Source organism: Aplidium turbinatum, chromosome 2 (genome assembly GCF_918807975.1).
Source record: "Aplidium turbinatum chromosome 2, kaAplTurb1.1, whole genome shotgun sequence".
Taxonomy (NCBI): Eukaryota; Metazoa; Chordata; class Ascidiacea; order Aplousobranchia; family Polyclinidae; genus Aplidium; species Aplidium turbinatum.
The window spans coordinates 20,778,342-20,795,949 of record NC_137473.1 but is presented as its reverse complement, the minus strand read 5'-3'; the positions used below and the strand labels follow the sequence as shown (position 1 = coordinate 20,795,949).

General features: G+C 42.0%; 2 protein-coding genes across 2 annotated transcripts in view; both read left to right on the top strand.

Moving 5' to 3' along the window:
- LOC145764479 (uncharacterized) overlaps positions 1-4,346 on the top strand; it is a 54,844-nt gene extending 50,498 nt beyond the window's left edge. Inside the window, exons 33-34 of the mRNA XM_082576094.1 lie at positions 2,361-2,534; positions 4,010-4,346. Of these exons, the coding sequence (XP_082432220.1) occupies positions 2,361-2,534; positions 4,010-4,131 (296 nt within the window). The 3' untranslated portion in view covers positions 4,132-4,346. The remainder of the gene's footprint in view (positions 1-2,360; positions 2,535-4,009) is intronic.
- A 6,595-nt stretch (positions 4,347-10,941) lies between these two features.
- On the top strand, positions 10,942-14,040 carry LOC145765557 (doublesex- and mab-3-related transcription factor A2-like). The gene is made up of 3 exons (XM_082577391.1): positions 10,942-11,130; positions 12,874-13,003; positions 13,245-14,040. The coding sequence occupies exons 1-3, from the start codon at positions 10,948-10,950 to the stop codon at positions 13,961-13,963; spliced, it is 1,032 nt and encodes a 343-aa protein (XP_082433517.1). The 5' UTR covers positions 10,942-10,947; the 3' UTR covers positions 13,964-14,040.
- Positions 14,041-17,608: the final 3,568 nt, after the last annotated feature.

Below are 17,608 nucleotides of genomic sequence, written 5' to 3'. Positions count from 1 at the left end.
GATATGTTGATATAGTTGACATGTCCTGGCTTAGGTTTCTCTCCATTGACTGCCAGTCTCCGGTTGGATGAAGGAGAGCCAGATCGTCTGCGTAAGCATACTTTCTGGAGATGGTGTCAGGCAGGTCATAGATGTAAGTGTTAAACAGGAGGGGAGCCAGGACAGAGCCCTGTGGGACGCCGTTCCTGAGTCGACGTAGTCTACTTCGTCGGCCGCTACCGGTGGAAAGGGTAAAGCTGCGGTTTTGCACAAGTTCCATAATCATATGGACCATGTGCCTGTCAGGAAGGAGACGGAGTAGTTTGCAGGTAAGGCCGCTGTGCCATACAGTGTTGTAGGCAGCCGTGAGATCGACAAACACGGCGCCAGCCTTCTTTTTTGCCGAGAAGCTGTCCTCGATGTCTTGGGTCATCAGAGTGACCCGGTCTACGGTTGATCTTCCGTTGGCGAAAGCCGGCTTGTTCCCGAGGGAGCTGAGGGTCTATTATCGGTTCGACACGGGCGCAGATAAGTCTCTCGAGTATCTTGAAGGGGACACAGAGCAGAGAAATGGGGCGGTAGCTCTTCGGATCCCCTGGGGGCTTCTTCGGCTTTGGGACTGCAACCACTAGGGCTCTTCTCCAGTTTCTTGGGATGCGCAGGTGACGCAAGCAGCAGGAAAGGAAGTCTTTTAACCAGGACCTTATAGAGGGGGCAGCTTGGAGTATTAGTTCCGGTCATAGGTGGTCAAGGCCCAGGGATTTGCCTGGCTTTAGGTGCTGGAGGGCGGAGGCAAATTCTTCTGGGGTAAACTCACCAGAGATGTTGCCCTCGACAGGTGTTGGGACCCTCCAGGGGTCCGTCATTTCCTTGAGGACGGACTTGTCTGATTCACGGTCTCTCGTTCTGTGCACTCCATTTTTCACAAGTTGTGAGGCGATGGCATTTGCTGAAATGGGGCACTGGCGACGAGAGGCACGTGATCTGCCAGTGAGGTTGTTGAGTGTACTCCATGCTGTGCGGCTGGAGTGCGTGAAGTCGATTGAGTCTATGGCTTCTGTCCAGCGCTTCCTCTTTGAATCCAATCCCGCCAGCAGGGTTGTTGCTGAGTTGGTGGTGGCGGTGCCTGGGGGGAACGGAGGAAGTCTCGGTAGAGCCTTTCGCACTCCACATCCCAGCGAGGTATGTAGTTTTTCCGTCGATCTCGCGGGATGGAGTCTTTTGCCGCAGATATGATTGCATCACAGAAGTCCTGGTAGGCTTCATCCACTTTGATGGTGTGTAGGGATGGGAGGTACTGCGTAGCTTCGTTTGTGAGGAAGCTGTAGTATTCCCAATCGGCCTTTCTGAAGTTCCATCGCTTGACAGGCTTGCTCGGAATAGGTGTGGCAAGCAAGGGGGCCGTGATTAGCGAGGGTCGGTGTTGAGACCTTGGGAACTTCTCTCGCACACGTCTGTCCGACTGGCGATCATCGGGGTCATCACTTGCGAAAGCCAGGTCTGGGTTCGTGCCAGTGTTCCAACGACCGGAGTGGAAGCTCGGTGCGCCTTTAGGATTGTACAAGAGGGCGAGGCTGTTGCCGGCCGCCCAAGCGGCCAGACCCCCCCCGTCGCCGTTGATGGAACCGCAGCCCCAGTCAGCGCGGCGGCAACTAAAATCGCCAGCGTAGAGGCTGGGGTGGGGGAACACTGGGATGGCTGTTGATGTTATCCGCGAAGGTGGGGGCTTGTAGACATCGACGATGTTGTAGCCTGCTACATCTACACAAAGCCACTCGATCTCCGATTGAGCTTGGGATTGGTCAACCAAAGACCAGCTCAGCCGGTCATGGACAAACGTGGCGAGGCCGTGTTTCCTGCTGCGCTTTTATTCTATAAACCAACTGAGCTCGACTTTGAGCTTACATGCAGGCATGCCCAGCACAAAGTGCTGTTCATTAAGTCAAATGGATTCCACCGGTTCACGACGTGTACACTGTTTCGTATGGTCAAAATTTAAAATGATGGTCACTCTGAAATATTGTCTCTTTAGCTCAGGTGGAAAAATAGTTCAAAGTTGGTCTTGAAGCAAACAAGAATCACAGCTACCTTTCTTGAAACTGTGACAGTTTTACACTGTACTGTACATAGCTACAAGCAGCCGGTATTAAATTTTAAACAGACTCTTTGAACTGGCCCAAGTCTCTACATTCATTGAAAGCTCTAAGAGAGATTTGAAAGTAAAACTTTTCACATAAAAAGCAATATTTGACTTTAAGACGAGACTGATAATTCAATAACCCTTTGATGAAGACTATATCAGAAAAAAGAAAATTATTGCACCTTGTTTACATCTTTGTTTTACCACGCTTGTGTTTGTGACATGTTTTATTTTATTTAAGGACCTCAAGGCTCACCAGGATTCGGAAAAGATGGGAGAAATGGAGAACGAGGAGAACCAGGTTTGGGTGGACCTCCCGGTTATCCTGGACCTCAAGGAGCAGTTGGGCCTCCTGGGTATTGTGACCCGTCCACATGTATGAGAGGATCGATCCGAGGCATTGAGTCTGTAAAAGGTAGTTTTGATTATTAAGCCTTCAATGATTTAATGAAACAGGCAGGTTACGCCGCCTTAAAAATGGCGCTCCTCAGGAACCTGTCCTGGTCCCCCTTCTGTTTAACATTTATTCTACGCCCACGACTTGCCAAACACGCTGTCCGCAAAGTACGCCTATGCCGATGAACTGGCCATTCTACACCTGTCGAATCATTGGGAAACGTTAGAAGGGACTTTAAACCTGGACATGTCGACACTTTTGGTATACCTCCAGAGGTGGAGATTGAAGCTCAGCGAAACCAAAACAGTGACGACAGCTTTCCACTTAAACAACCGGGAAGCGAAGTGTGAGTTCAAGATCAACATCGACAAAAAAACCCTACCTTTCTGCCCAAACCTTAAATATCTAAGGGTAGTCCTGGACATGTCGCTCACCGTCAAAATTTGGAGCCACTACACAAAAAGATCTCAACACGCACAGCTTTGCTAAGGCGTCTGGTCGGCTCAGGTTGGGGAGCCGGAGTTTGACACCCTGCGCATTGCCACCATTGCGCTAGTTCACGCTCCAGCAGAATACTGTGCACCTGTCTGGAGTCGCAGTGCCCACTGCCATCAAATTGACACTGCGATAAACGACGCCTTGCGTATCGTGACAGGATGCCTGCGACCTACGCCATCGGACAATATCCCTGTCCTTGCAGACAAGCAACCAGCTGAGCTTCGTCGCAAAGAAGGCATCCTGTCTCTTTATCGCCGCGCTACGAACCCCAACCACTTACTCCACTCAAGTCTCTACGAGTCTGCGTGCGAGCAATCACCGCGATTGAAATAGAGACACCCATTTGCACGTGCCGCACAACTCCTGATGAAACCAGTTGAAGACCAATCCGTTAATGCGGCTACCTGGGCACTGGGCAGACTACCAATAGAGCAATAGAGCTTCAGCTATTCCGCTCCGAAATGCACAAATGAGGGATGGAAACATGCACAAAAGAGGGTTGAAACGAAGAAGAAGAATGATTTAATAGTTGCATTGAATTTACTGCTACAGTGTTTGTTTCATAAAAAATTGTAAGTAAGTTAGAGATAATCTAATTGCTGCGTTGGTTAGGTACATCGCCCAAGAATGAAATTTTTAGCGTAAACATGAAATTGGAAATAAAACATTCATCAACCTCTTTATCACATGTAGCTCCACACACGGTAAAAATGCCATGACGTTAGTGGAAAATAACTCTTTCAACTCTTCCATTTCAAGAATAGAAAATGCTTGAAAAGGCATTTATAACTGCAAACAGTGGTAAAAAATATTTTGAAATACTTGAAATACTCTAAACATACTAACTGTTCGAAACAGTAAGTTGGTCTCTATCTGCAGTTAGTAACGCCTTCATATAAAATATAAGCAAACCTACCAAAATAAATAATTAAAAATTTTTCAGTCGGAAGATAAATGTTAAATGAAACATGGCATAATTTATATCTATTTTGTAGGTCCCGGGAGCAAGGGCCCAAACCCTCCTGATGAAGGTGAAGATAATTCCTCTGACACTACATCACGACGTCGCAACGCTAGACGTCACCGTCGCCCCCTAGTGAATGATGTCAACTTTTAATCGATGTGATGCAGCCATGCAAGCTGATATGGGCTACGGTAGTTAATGAAGCAGAGTTGCTTCAACAATCAGAATTTTACGCAACCATCATCGTCATCATCATCATCATCATTTGTTTGTTCGCGCTGCTTTATGATGCGGAATTTTTATTTTTGTTGTTTTTTGCTTTGCCGCCTTTTAATTTCAATAAAATAATTCTTAAAAACACAAACAAATTTTATTTTGGTATAAGATTCAACACAAGATGAAGGAGTTTGCAAGTGAAGCCTTGGTACTTCGTAATTTTATAAGTTGCGGTGAGGCCAGGAAACACAACATTGATCTGCTCTTCTCAAACCAGTCCTCGATGCCTTCGAGTTGCTTAGGCCTATGTGGCAAACGTGGATCTACACTCGACTCAAATGTAAATGATGTTTCAATAAAGCTTAAGAGTAACTCGGGTCCTCGTGTAGCTATGCGAGTGTGGAATTTGCGCAGCCAAGACTTCGTAACAGTTTCTGCATGGAATGTGATAAAAAAATGATCTCAAATCAAACCTAAAACAAATGCAGTTCTTCAACCTAATCTATGATGAACAGTCCAGGCAAAAAACAGGATTTGAATGAACTTTCTACTTCAACAACCTAATAATGCAACATTAGAAATTTACTTTTTCCTTTCAAAATCAACTTCCAATTCCTACGACCAAAGTGAAGAAGCGGAACTGATTGAAATTCACATGCCCTGGTAGGCAGGAAATCTCGGTATCAGCAAAAACAGGTAACAATAAAAAAAAAATTATTGTCTCCTACAGGGCGAAATCAAGCTATTGGTCATTAGTCCCACATGGCCACCTAAAGATATCTCCAGGTGGCCATGGTCCTACTATGGTCATTGGTCCCACATCTCCCTAAACATTATCAAACTTAACAAAGATATGCGAGGATAAACTTTTGGTTAGGTATAAGGTTGCAATGAAATGAATGGTGTTTGATGATGGAGCAGTAACCTAACACCAAGTAACTCGAACTAACAGCGGTTTATAACATTATGGGATCCATTGGCCATTACATCAACACTGGCTGATTTATCTTCGTTCGATATCGGACTTTTTTGCTCAACCAATGTAGTGTCATTTTCCTCTTTCTAAAAGTTTGACACAGAGAAGCGTTCCGCAGAATATTATCAATGACTAAATCACTCTCCGCCCTCTAAAGAAACAGAAGATCCTAGTGTTTTGGATGATAGAGCAAAGGTTGACCGACTTCCGGTAGCCTCTTGGTATGATCTGGGAAACAACGGCAATCTGGTAAAATGATAAATGCTCGAATTTAAAAGCTCAAACGACGCCTACGAGAAAAATATACGCTCAATTATTGTGAATAAGATTTGTAAGCACCTGAATAAGGTAGAAATGAGCTTGCGCTAGTTCGAGAACATTTTTCTAAGCAAGATCAAACATGCCAGTCAATTGTGACACTTAGACTACCATTTGTTTATTGTGCAAATTTTGTTGTAGGCTATAAAAACGGCGCTCGTTGTCAGGACAACAAATATCTTGAAGTATCATAATGGGTGGAATGTTTGAGTAGGTCCGCCCCGTTAAGTTTAGTGGCTATACTCTAGATTTAAGATCAAGCGGCGCTGGTTCGGTTACCGGGAAGTGCGCTTGAGCAACGACTTCAGGACTGCTCTCCATTTAGTGGCACCTTGTGGATGGATAATTCCCTGACAACAACACTTCAACAACAATCGGAAACTCCACTTTGTCAATCTCGGTGACAGGACCTGTGTCAGTGCTTCAAAGCGTTTACAAGTATGCGAAACTACCAGGATTAAGCTTTCAAAGAAGCTTTCCAAGTTCGAGGAAAAAAATCAAATCAATCAATCCGTCTTCCTTCAAAAAGTTGATCTTCTAAGTCAGGGGCGGGCAACATACGGCCCGCGGGCCGGACCCGGCCCGCGACGGGATTTTGAGCGGCCCGGAGACAGTTTCCGGTCTTTACATGATAATGGCCCACGGCCACACTCTGCCGCAACCCCCCACTACTTGCTTAATACGTCAAATAATAGTGATTGTTAGTTATTCTTTAGTTTTTTGTTTTCGGTTTTTAGTCAAGTGACAAGCATGTTATGTTCTGTCATAAACGGGCCCTTCCATCCTTTTTCTTTGTCTCTTGTAAGAATTGAACACCAGACTTCAAGGGAAGGGCACTTTTGCTCACGAAATGTACTCAACAGTGAAGGCATTCAGGGTGAAGCTAAAACTATTTTCTCGTCTGCTCAATCAGAATATCACAACACACTTTCCAACACTCGAAACTACGGCACCCCAATTTGTTTCGGAAGATTCGTCGTCCGATAAACTGTCGTTTCGATAAACAGTCGGTCGATGAACTGTCGTTTCGATAAACAGTCGGTTCGATTAACTGTCGTTTCGATGAATTGTCGCGTCACGGATGATGACAATTGAGAAGTACACCAATATGATATCTGCACTAGACAATGAATTTGATCGTCGTTTTGCGGACTTCCAGAAACTTTCTGCCGAGTTTGATATCTTGTCATCATCCTTTACAACTGACTTTGAAAAGGTGCTGGATGCTCTACAGCTGGAATTGATTGATTTGCAGTGTGACTACCCTGAAAGAGATATTCCAATCTAAAAGCATTGACAAATTTTATGCGTCACTGAATGAGTCCAAGTTTGCCAACCTGAGAAAGATGGCCATGAAACTATTTGTTCTGTTCGGGTCTACCGTATATACATTTGCGAGCAAACAGTTTCGACCATGACCATTAACAAGACAAAGCTGCGATCCAATCTCACTGATGTTCCCGTGCGGTTTTACTGAGGGTTTCTACGTCCGACATGCAGCCAGAGTTCAAAGAACTTGACAACTTTGATCGACCACAGATGTCTCATTGACTTCAGCAGCTATTGAAGTACATTACGGTAATAAATTCATTAAATACTGTTTTTAATCTCTATACCTTAAACTTAAAGTTTACATTACATTAAATACGATGTATTCCTAGTCTAGGTAGATAAATACCGGTACGCGATTAATGTAGCGATTCATGAATCCGGCCCGCCAAGTACTTCATTTTCCCATATCAGGCCCGCCGACTATAGAAGTTGCCCGCCCCTGTTCTAAGTCGTCTGAGAGAAGATAGAAAGTACTATCAGTTTTATTAGCTAATAATAACTGCTCGTAAATCTGCAACATAAACCTACCATGACAAAGCCCTGCCAAGATTTTACCTCTAACTTATCGATGCAAGGTCAATACTTGGTCAATATTCGGCCAATGCATGGTCAATACAAGGTCAATATTTGACCAATGCAGCGCTTCTTCGTCGTATGAGCTGTCTTCTTCCAAACAATATGTTTGGGCATGAGGTCATCAGCCACTCGATAGTCTCGTCATCCAGGGCCTTCAGTCCAAGCGTTCCATGTGTTGGTTGATGGATTGGGCAGTCATGGACGACATGGTCTACTGTCTGGTCTGTGGCATCACACAAGCATCCCGGTGAGAAAGCCAGGCCCCATCTGCACATGTCTAAGCGAAAGCGACCGACGCCGGTTCGTAGGCGGTTGAGCCGGACCCACGCAAGTCTTGCGAGGGACATTCCCGGAGGGTGGGGATCGACGTCGGGTAGGAAATTACGGAGTCGGGAGGTGTTGTTTTGCCACTCCATGTTCTATGTGTAGTTCGTCCAGTGTGCCGCACTTATTCCAAGATCTTCAACGTTGTTCAAAAGCTGTCATGTGGCGGGCACAAATGGGCGTCTTGATTTCAGTCGCTGCTGTTCTCCAGGTAGGCGCTGGAATGTACTGTGGAGAAGGTGGTCGGGGTCCAGTGCGCGAAGAGCAAGAGAAATTATGGCTCCTTTACGGTGAAACTCAGCAGGTTGGATGCCTGCAAGGATGGGAAGGCAGTCCGTTGGAGTGGGACGCAGGCATCCAGTCACAGTGCGTAGTGCGTCATTGATGGCGGTGTCAATGTGACCGGTGTGAGAGCTGCGGCACTACACTGGTGCGCAGTACTCGGCGGTAGAATGGAAGCTGTACCCCATAAACGACGTCAGGGTGCTAAGTTTATAATGTTATACAGTAGAAGTCCTGTTTTGTCTCTTATGCAGAAAATATTAAAGTGATGATATCATACGCATTGGAACCTTTAAGATTTTGCGAGAAAATTGACTCGGGGACAGGGTGATTTTCTCCCAGGTAAGGTTCCCAGTGACCACATCCCTGTCTTCTAAAGATCCATGCTACACTTGTTCAACAAAAAATGGCAAGCTTTTAAACTCTAAAATTAATCTTTTTACCAGCAATTTGGTAAACTCTTTAATTTGGGTCACTCTCAGAAGTTTTGTTTGGAGATATTCAGCCCTAATAACTCTTTGAAATGGGCCCTGATAACAAAAAAGTTGAAACCACTCTAATGAAACTTCTTTTCAAGCTTCCAGCGTATTCAATAAAAATGAAGCAGGACAATCAAGTGGATAATTAGCAAAGCAATCTCGCAATTATACTGCGAAAGGAACGATTTCAAATTAAATACTTCGCTGATTGTTTCGGGTAAATCGCGTAATCGATCTACCGCTGCCTATACTCCTTCTATTGTGACGCATTTAGTTACTTTACCGCGACAACGTATACAAAATCAGTCTTGTATCAAGTGACTTATGGAAGGTCGCAGCCGGCATTGTTGTGTATCGTTGTGCACAAGCGACTGTTGGTACTGACGAAACATTATCTCTTCCACTTGAATGAAGGCTTGTTAACATATTGTGGCAACATTAGACGACCTGCCCATGTTTCTGATGGTTTGTTGTGAGATTGTGTTGTAACGACTCGTCACAAAGTTGAGATTGTTTGGTGTAAAGTCGAGGAGGTGTTGATACAATGTTGTTAATTATATTCTGCAATAAAATCAACGTCACAGAACGAACCAAAATATATAGAAGTTTTGTGCGAAAAAAGTTGCAAGCAACGAGATCTTTGCTGTGTTTAATAATTAATATGAAGAACTTTTGGGAAGTCATAGAAAGGACCACCAAGAATTTCAAACATTTTGCGCTCGCGTACTTCTTGCCGAATTTACCTTCAGTAGCCTACTTTTTCTAATCAGAATTGAGCACTTGTCAGAAAGTTTGTTTTTCTTGCATGCATTATCTCCAGAACATCAGCCTCAGGGTAGTTTGCAGGTAGGCCTTCAGCCTGTGAACAAAAAAGATTCGTGGATGAGGTAGAAACTATAATAATAATAATAATCATGCTTTTATTTGCGCCCATTGCGATAACATACAGTACACTGCGATCACAGATGCGATACAACAGACGACAGGAAGCAGCGAAGTGACATATAATCTTTGAGTCAGCTGCTCCCCTTATTTTGGCTACAATAAGCGAAGTGCAGGGCATCACGGTTTTAAATTGTAGTCAAATGACCAGTCGGACTGCTGACTACACGACCAGTAATAAAAATTATTATTATCATTATCTGCTTGAAAATATAAGCTGTGTTGTCGTGATCAAGAACAGTTTGATGAGTGACGTTATGGAATTTAGTTTTTTAGCTTAATTAGTTTCGCATCAAAACACAACAACTTTGCGTTACTGTCGACATCTCATTTCGCAAGCTGAGAAAAAACACATTGATTGGTTTATTTTGGCCTCACTGTGCGATAACGTTCGTTTACGGGTTAAGCAATGCAAAGGTTTAGTAGTTTCTTACATTTGCTGTGATGATTTATTAATTATGGAAATCTTTGTTCAGATAGAGCAGGGGTTCCCAACCTTTTTACGATCTCGTACCACTTCGAAGCTCTGCACTGCCAAGCGTATCACTTCTTGCAGAACAACCAATTTGATCGAATCATATTTTATTCAGAAGAATAATATCGGCGTACTAAAATAACACTAAAGCACCACAACTAAATTTAAGCTATAAAACAGTAGAGTAGATGATATCTATCAAGAGCAATCATTTGTCATAATTAACGCTTGAAGATCGTAATGATACGAAACAACAGGAATAGTTACGTAACAATAAGAATAGGCTTCGGGGGAAAAAAATTGTAAACAAAACCAGATAAACAAAATATAAAGTTGTGAATAGAGGTTTTTGTGAAAAAACGGAAGCTTCTCGAGTACCACCTGAACAACCTTTGCGTACCACTAGTGGTACACGTACCACAGGTTGGGAACCCCTGAGATAGAGAGGTCCTTTTGAAAACGTTAGTTCTGGCACCCTACTTCCATTGGCTTTGAAACGCTGGTAGACAGAATTTTTGCTTGTTCATAATATTGCTGCTTATGCAACTTTTTATGCACTAGGTGCCGCTAAATGAAGTGCTATTCTTGGTTTGGTTTTGATCTTTATCCTCGTACTGACAAAGCCTTGATAGGTTATTCTTGGTAGTTTCGCATACTTGTAGAGGCTTTTGACGCAGGACCGGTTACCGAAATTAAAAGAGTGAATTTTTCCGATTGTTGCCGGGGAATTGCTCATCCATTAGGTGCCGCGGAATGGAGAGCAGTCTTTAAAATGCGCTGCTCAAGCGTACACCCCGAGAGTCGGATCAGCGCTGTTTGATCTTGAAGCTTCTTCGCTCATGAAGTCACTCGCTAACCAAGGAGCGAACTTAAAATGCCTTTAAAGAGCATATTATAGCTCAACTCTCTCTGCGTCTCCCATTGTGACTGCGCATAACCCGTTTCTGACTTTTCCTTTTGTGCAAGAGTTTGTAAGACAATATAAGGTTTTATTTTTATCTCAAAGGATTGTGACACCTAAACAGTTTTGTTGATGGTTAACTTGAAAAATGAACGGAATCATATCATATCCGACCACAGACAAAGGGGCGAGACGACCCAAGTGTGCACGATGTCGCAACCATGGGGTCATTGCTTGGCTAAAGGGCCATAAACGTCATTGTCCTTACAAAGAGTGTGCGTGCGCAAAATGCAATCTCATCGCCGAGCGACAAAAAGTGATGGCTGCGCAGGTACAAGTGGAATTAAATTCATGCAATTGCGTGTGTGCAATCATATTGTGTCACCGTGATTTTTATTAACATATTTCTCAACGTAACAATCTGCTCTAATTAAACCTGACATTAATCATTATATCTCTTAAAAGCAAGAAAAGGTTTTGCTTTCCAGTAACGTCTAATTGTTAAACCATGCAGAGACATCCATTGCGATATGTAAGAAACTTGCAAACTAGAAAAAAAATTCAAAGAAAATGAAGGGGTGTACAAGGAAAAAAAAGTCTGTCCATTCTCATAACTCATTAACCTCGAATAAAAGCCAGACTTTGTGTAAACAAAACGGCACAATTAAACAATTCTGTTTCAACTATCGCGGTGCGCGCAAGCAAAGCATTTCAAAGACAGCCTTCTATTCATTCAACGAGATCAACTAAATGGAATAATTTATAGGAGCAGCACTTCAACAAGAGGGAAGTTTGCTCTGTCAATCTCCATGACTGGGCCTGCGTCAATAGTTCATAACATTTACAAGCCCTGTGCATTGCCACCATTGCGCTAGTTCACGCTCCAGCAGAATACTGCGCACCTGTCTGGAGCTGTAGTGTCCACTGCCATAAACGACGCCTTGCATATCGTGACAGGATGCCTGCGACCTACACCATCGGACAACCTCCCTGTCCTTGCAGGAATCCAACCAGCTGAGCTTCGTCGCGAAGAAGCTATCCTGTCTCTTTCTACCCGCGCTATGAACCCCAACCACTTGCTCCACTCAAGTCTCTACGAATCTGTAAGCGAGCAACAATGAAACCACCCATCTGTATACAGGCGCACAACTCTTAATCAAAACCGCTGAAAACCAACGATCAATGCTGCTACCTGAACGGACTACCAATGGAGCTCGGAGTAAAAGAACTCCTCAAGATTCCAAAGTTTTTATCTCCGACACCGACCCTCATCCAACCGAAATGTTTTTGCCAAGGAGGGCATGGGTGCGGCTCAACGGCCTGCGCACAGGCGTCGGACTATTCCGCTCCAACATGCACAAATGGGAAATGGCTTCATTAGCGATCTGTGAGTGTGGAACAAACCGCAGACCACACCATCTGCAACTGCGCCTTTTACCATGTGTGCGTGGTCTGTGTGAACTGGATGACGAATCTATTCAGTGGCTGCTCGACACCTGCCCAAACATCTAGACCGAGTCGCCGCCACTGATCAAGGGTAATAAAAAGCAGAGTCCCTCGACTTTTGGAGTGGTGAAGATGGTTCACGCGAAGAACATTGCAAGTAGGCCTATGCAAAACTGCTAAGATTAGACGTTCAAATAGGGTTTTATTTCGTCTCTGCGATTTAAACTTAAAGACCACAACATGTTATTTCTACTGTGTGTCAAGCATTGTTTTTAATATAATCTGAATTTATGTTGTGGATTCAAATCAAGTTGCAGCACAAGATATATGCAATGGATAAAAAGAGAAGGCAATTTCATCAGGAAGACTTTTTTTCATTTGAAATGTCAAGTCATGCCTATTTTTTTTTTTTCTTATTACGTTTTGAGCTAAAGTAAGAAATAAAATAAAGCAGAGAACAGTTATAGGTTGGTTGGGTATGGTTATCAATCTTAAAATTGACTGAACATCAAGGTTAAATTATTTAAGTTTTGTGAACATTGTTTTTTTGTTGGAAAACGAATTCAGAAATGTGTCACTAGATCGCAGGTCGTTGTCAGAACAAATGACACCATTCTTATATCTTCAGGTAGCACTAAAACGCCAACAAGCGGCCGAAGACGCCATTGCGCTCGGCCTTCGAACAATAAGCAGCGGATCCTCATACACGTCACTTCCTCTTGAATCGGAAACAATAAACAGCAAACTTGCTTCTGTTGGTTAGTGGATCAATAAATGTCAACACTAGATAATTATATTCGTGCGCGTTCAACAGAGTAAAACCTCCTTTCTTTTAAAGATTCCAACTTTTTACTGTAATGCTTTCATGATGCAGCCATGATGGGCGACGATGAACAAATTCGTCTAGTGTCGCTTCCAGTAGCTATACTTAACTTTATGACACGTTTTAGTTTTAATAATTTTGTTTCTGGGGATAAATCATTTTCACGTTGCTTCCAGAACAAGAAAAAAATGAAAATCAAAAACCTAGTGCCGATCTTTCGACGCAGCTCAATTCCGAAGACGAGCTACACAGTGTGTCACCGAAACGTCACAAAAGTGATAGCGAAGTGGACCTTACGAGATCAATGGCAGCCTCTTATCGACCGGGAAAGTTGAGCCACATCGAGATACTGACACGACTTTTTCCTCAGCAGAAGCCATCGGTGCTTGACCTTGTGCTGCAAGGATGCAACGGCGATCCTATGAAGGCGATCGAGCACCTTTTATTTGCAGGGAATTACGAGGCAAAATCATCTCCCGAAAACAAAAATGTAATGTCGACAAACGCGTCTAGCGACTGCATCCCTGTGAGCTCTTCAACCAGTCAATTGAAACAAGCCCAGGAAAACACAGGTCACCGCATGGTGAGACGCCATTCAGCTTTTAACCGAATTACTTGCGATTACCCGTCATCATTCTCCGAAACCGGTAGCGAGGTTGCGGGAGAATCCTCTTTTTGCAAGAAGCAGCTTCCAATGGAATTAAATTTAACTTCAAACCTTTTCCAACAGCCATTTTTTAGCTCTCCCTTTACCTCTGACGTGTTGATGAATTGCTTTAGGGCCAGGTCAAGCATTTTACCGCCTCCTTCTTCATTTTACTATCCAATGCCAGTCCCTGTTCCCCCGCCTGTCATTGGACAACATTACCCAGGTTCAGAACCCCCCTCGTCATGAAAAGAGCTTTTCTCGTTTTGCGATTTATGTTTTTGTAACTGTTTATTATTTTTGATCTTATGCATGAACTTCACATCAAAATTACATCTTTGCTGTCCGCAGGTTCCCTACCCTTGTATAAATGCGTCACCGATAAATTGATAAGTTTACGAAGAGGCAATTTCCTACAAATTTCTTGCGAGTGATCGAAGTGATGTGTTGATAAATCGCATTCGCAGGTTGTAAGTGCACTGGTATTTGACTTTTTGTCCCAGGACACGGCAATATCAAACATAAGATAAACTAAAGAAAAAGGTTGATGATAAAGAGCAATTTAGAACTGCCGTTAAGGGAAAGTTAAATGTCGCTAACAACTTGCAGCTTGGTAGCAAAATAATGTTTAGGTTTATGTTTGCATAAATGCGAGCAGTGTATTGTTTCCAACTTTCTTGCAATAATCAACGATAATAATACTTAGGTCTTTGACAACGTATCCACTGTAAATTATTGTTGATAGCTTGTTTGACATTCAGTGAACATAGTTTGACTGTAAATTTGAAGCCTACATATATCTAATCTAGTAATGGCATCTCTTCAACGCTAAACTGTTAGTATTTTTTTTTTATTGTTCAGCCATTAAATATCTTGAAACTTTGTTGGTGTTATAAATTATAGTAGGGGAGAGTGGGGTTAGTTGGAAGGCGGGGTTAGTTGAAAAATGATTATTTTTTTAACTCTCCATAACTTTTTTAAATATTTACTGCAAACATGTGAAGTAGTTTATAAAAACACACAATCCATGTTAGTTTCGATTTGTTGAGTCAAGGTATGTTTGTTTGGCTGACAATTTTGTGTTTTCTTACTTTCGAAGTAAATTTTTTAGCGTATTTAAAAACATCTCATGCGTCGATATCGTTAAAGATAGAAAGAAGTTTTTTGGTCTGTGTCAGCTGTAGGTGTTCTACAACACTAAGAAATAAACAAATTTTAGTTTAATGCACCATGCTTGAATATTTTAGGAAAATAGTTTGTCATATGCTAATGGGGCTAGTTGGAAAATAGTGAGTGGGGTTAGTTGGAAAATGTTTTGATAGCGGTTTGACTATGTAGTATGTTACGAGTATATCGTCGTGGTACGATAATGAGTAGTATAAGTTCCAATGTACTTGTTTTAAGCAGACATACATTGTAAAATTTAATTTGAATAACTTGGAAAGTGCTATATATGCGGCATCACAAGTTTTAACAATGCGTTTATTAAAAAATGTTTTTCCGATGATTAGATGTAGAATTCATTGCATTTTAATTTTAAAGCAAGTAAACAGATTTTCTTACAACCCAATGTAAATGTTTGTTGGTTGAAAAAAGAGTATCCAGTTCATTAGTGGGCATTAAACTGACGTTTTTGAACTAACCCCAGGCATGGGGTTAGTTGAAAAATCAATTGTATGTTTGTTTATTTTAAATTTTTATTAAAAGCTGAATTGATTCAATACTTATTTTTGGTTGTGTGATAGAGGACATCATAGATGATAATTTAAGCCGCTTCAAGTTGTCAGGTTATGCACCAATTGTTTTAAATTTCACTTTAAAAAAAAAACTTTCCGACTAGCCCCACTCTCCCCTACTTTGTTTGACTTCCTCCGACACAACAGTAGAGGAGTACAAACACTTGAGTGTAGGGCTATTGAGAGGATATTATTGGCGCGACACTAGTGAGATCTTCTGGCCCCATTGCAGCATAATAATATAACCCTTAGAACACTTTTCTAACACATTGCCGTTGGAGATAAAGAAAACGTGAAATTGGGTAAGAATGAGCAGCTATTGTGGAAAACCCATCTCCCTATAAGGACGGCATTCTATCAGTTAACACATTGACTTCCTAAGCCTGATCATCCAATCTGGGCCCAAACGCTTCACATGCAAGATGAATCATAGTCGGCAACCTTAATCATGAGTAAACTACAGTTTTCTGCAATCAACGTTTTAAGAGAGATTCGGTTTATTCGTCACAATTTGTTTATGTAATGTAATGAATATGTAATGCAATATCATCGATTTGTAATAACTAGGGACAGTAGAATATCGGGATGCGCAACTACGTCCGCTTTTGGCTTATCCGCAACACTAGAAGGGTTACGATTTTTTCTGATTTACAAAATAATGTACATTTTATAGGTTATATAAGAAGAATGAAGTTGGTTTTAAAGTAATTTAAGATTTTTAGTTGAAAACAAGCGAGCAACAAAGCATGAAAAAAATGTCAAATTGGTAATTGACCCTTCTAATGTTGATGAAACAACGGAGTTGCGCGTCCCGGTATCTACCGTCCCTAGTAATAACAATGAATATAGTAGCCTGTTAGAATCAGAAAAGAATGTTATAAGCTAGAGGCTAGAGTCCAGTGGTTCTCAACGGGGGCGTTTTGATATTTCAGGGGGGCGGTACGATTAACTCGGCTTAAGGGGGGCGTTTTGATTATTAAGGGACATCCTGGTTTAACCCATCTTCCGCTCAGCGTTCGTGAAAGAGCTCGTATCTTCGTGATAGCATTTCCTACCTCATACCTGGTGGAAAAGGGATTCAGCTGTGTTGTTCTGGTACATACCAAACAGCGAAACCCACTTGACATATCCAATTACCCATAAGAGGTGATCCTCGAATGTTTCTCACTGGCTTTACACTGGATGTGAAGAAACTGGCACTTTCTCACCAAGCCCAAGGTTCACACTGATTACCAGTAGGCCTATAGCCTACTGTTTTCATGCTCGCAAATATATATTTGCTTTTTATCAAATGTAATTACTAGTCTCTAAAACCCTTACAGCCTGTTTCACCCTAAAAGGGGGATCATCAAAAGGTCCTTATTCTAATAGAAATAGAATTCTAGAAATAGAATTCTATTTAAATAAGGACCTTCTGATAATCCCCCTTTTAGGGCGAAACAGGCTGTAAGGGTTTTAGAGACTGGTAACTAGCCTACATTTGATGTAATTCGCTCTGTTTGGCTTTTTGTTTGGCATTGAGCACTTTTTGTAGTATTTATTGTTTTATATTCGCTTTTCGTAATTAATCGTTTTTGTTGGGGGGCGGTAACATTTTGCCAGTTCATGAAGGGGGCGTTGGGCAAAAAAGGTTGAGAAACACTGGGCTAGACAATAGACATGCTTCTTGTTTTGCAATAATTGTTGGGTAGGTTACTTGCCAATACAAAAATGCAATCGCCTATCAGAATAGAAATTGGTATGGAGTATCGTTAGTTTTTGTTTTAAACAGCAAAAAAACTTTGATTTAATTAAAATACAACTTTGGTAGAGAAGTAAAGAGGTGATTTTTTTAACCATAACTAAGTTGGTTACTTGAAAAGGGCTAATATGAATATGGTCGAAAACGTTTGTAATTTTTAGTTTATTTGTCTATGATTTTTTTAAAGTTTTTGAAATACTTTACAAGTTTAAAGATTCAGAGAGCCTAACAAAGTTTCGGGCGTTTAAAATCATGCCAGGTAGGGGTCTGCATATACCTTGCAGGTCCCATATGTACACTACTTCTGGGTTTTCTCTCTGAAAGCTTCCAACAATGTTGTAAATTGTAATCACTTTGGGGTCAGAAAAAGAAAACGAAAACGATTAGTTTTACTGAACACCTAAAAGTGCATGACAT

Bases quoted from the DNA above. Each gene is read 5' to 3' on its own strand.
- LOC145765557 (XM_082577391.1), top strand. From the start codon at position 10,948: ATGAACGGAATCATATCATATCCGACCACAGACAAAGGGGCGAGACGA. The intron at 11,131-12,873 runs GTACAAGTGGAA...TTATATCTTCAG, and splicing joins AAAAAGTGATGGCTGCGCAG to GTAGCACTAAAACGCCAACA. The intron at 13,004-13,244 runs GTTAGTGGATCA...CGTTGCTTCCAG, and splicing joins CAGCAAACTTGCTTCTGTTG to AACAAGAAAAAAATGAAAAT.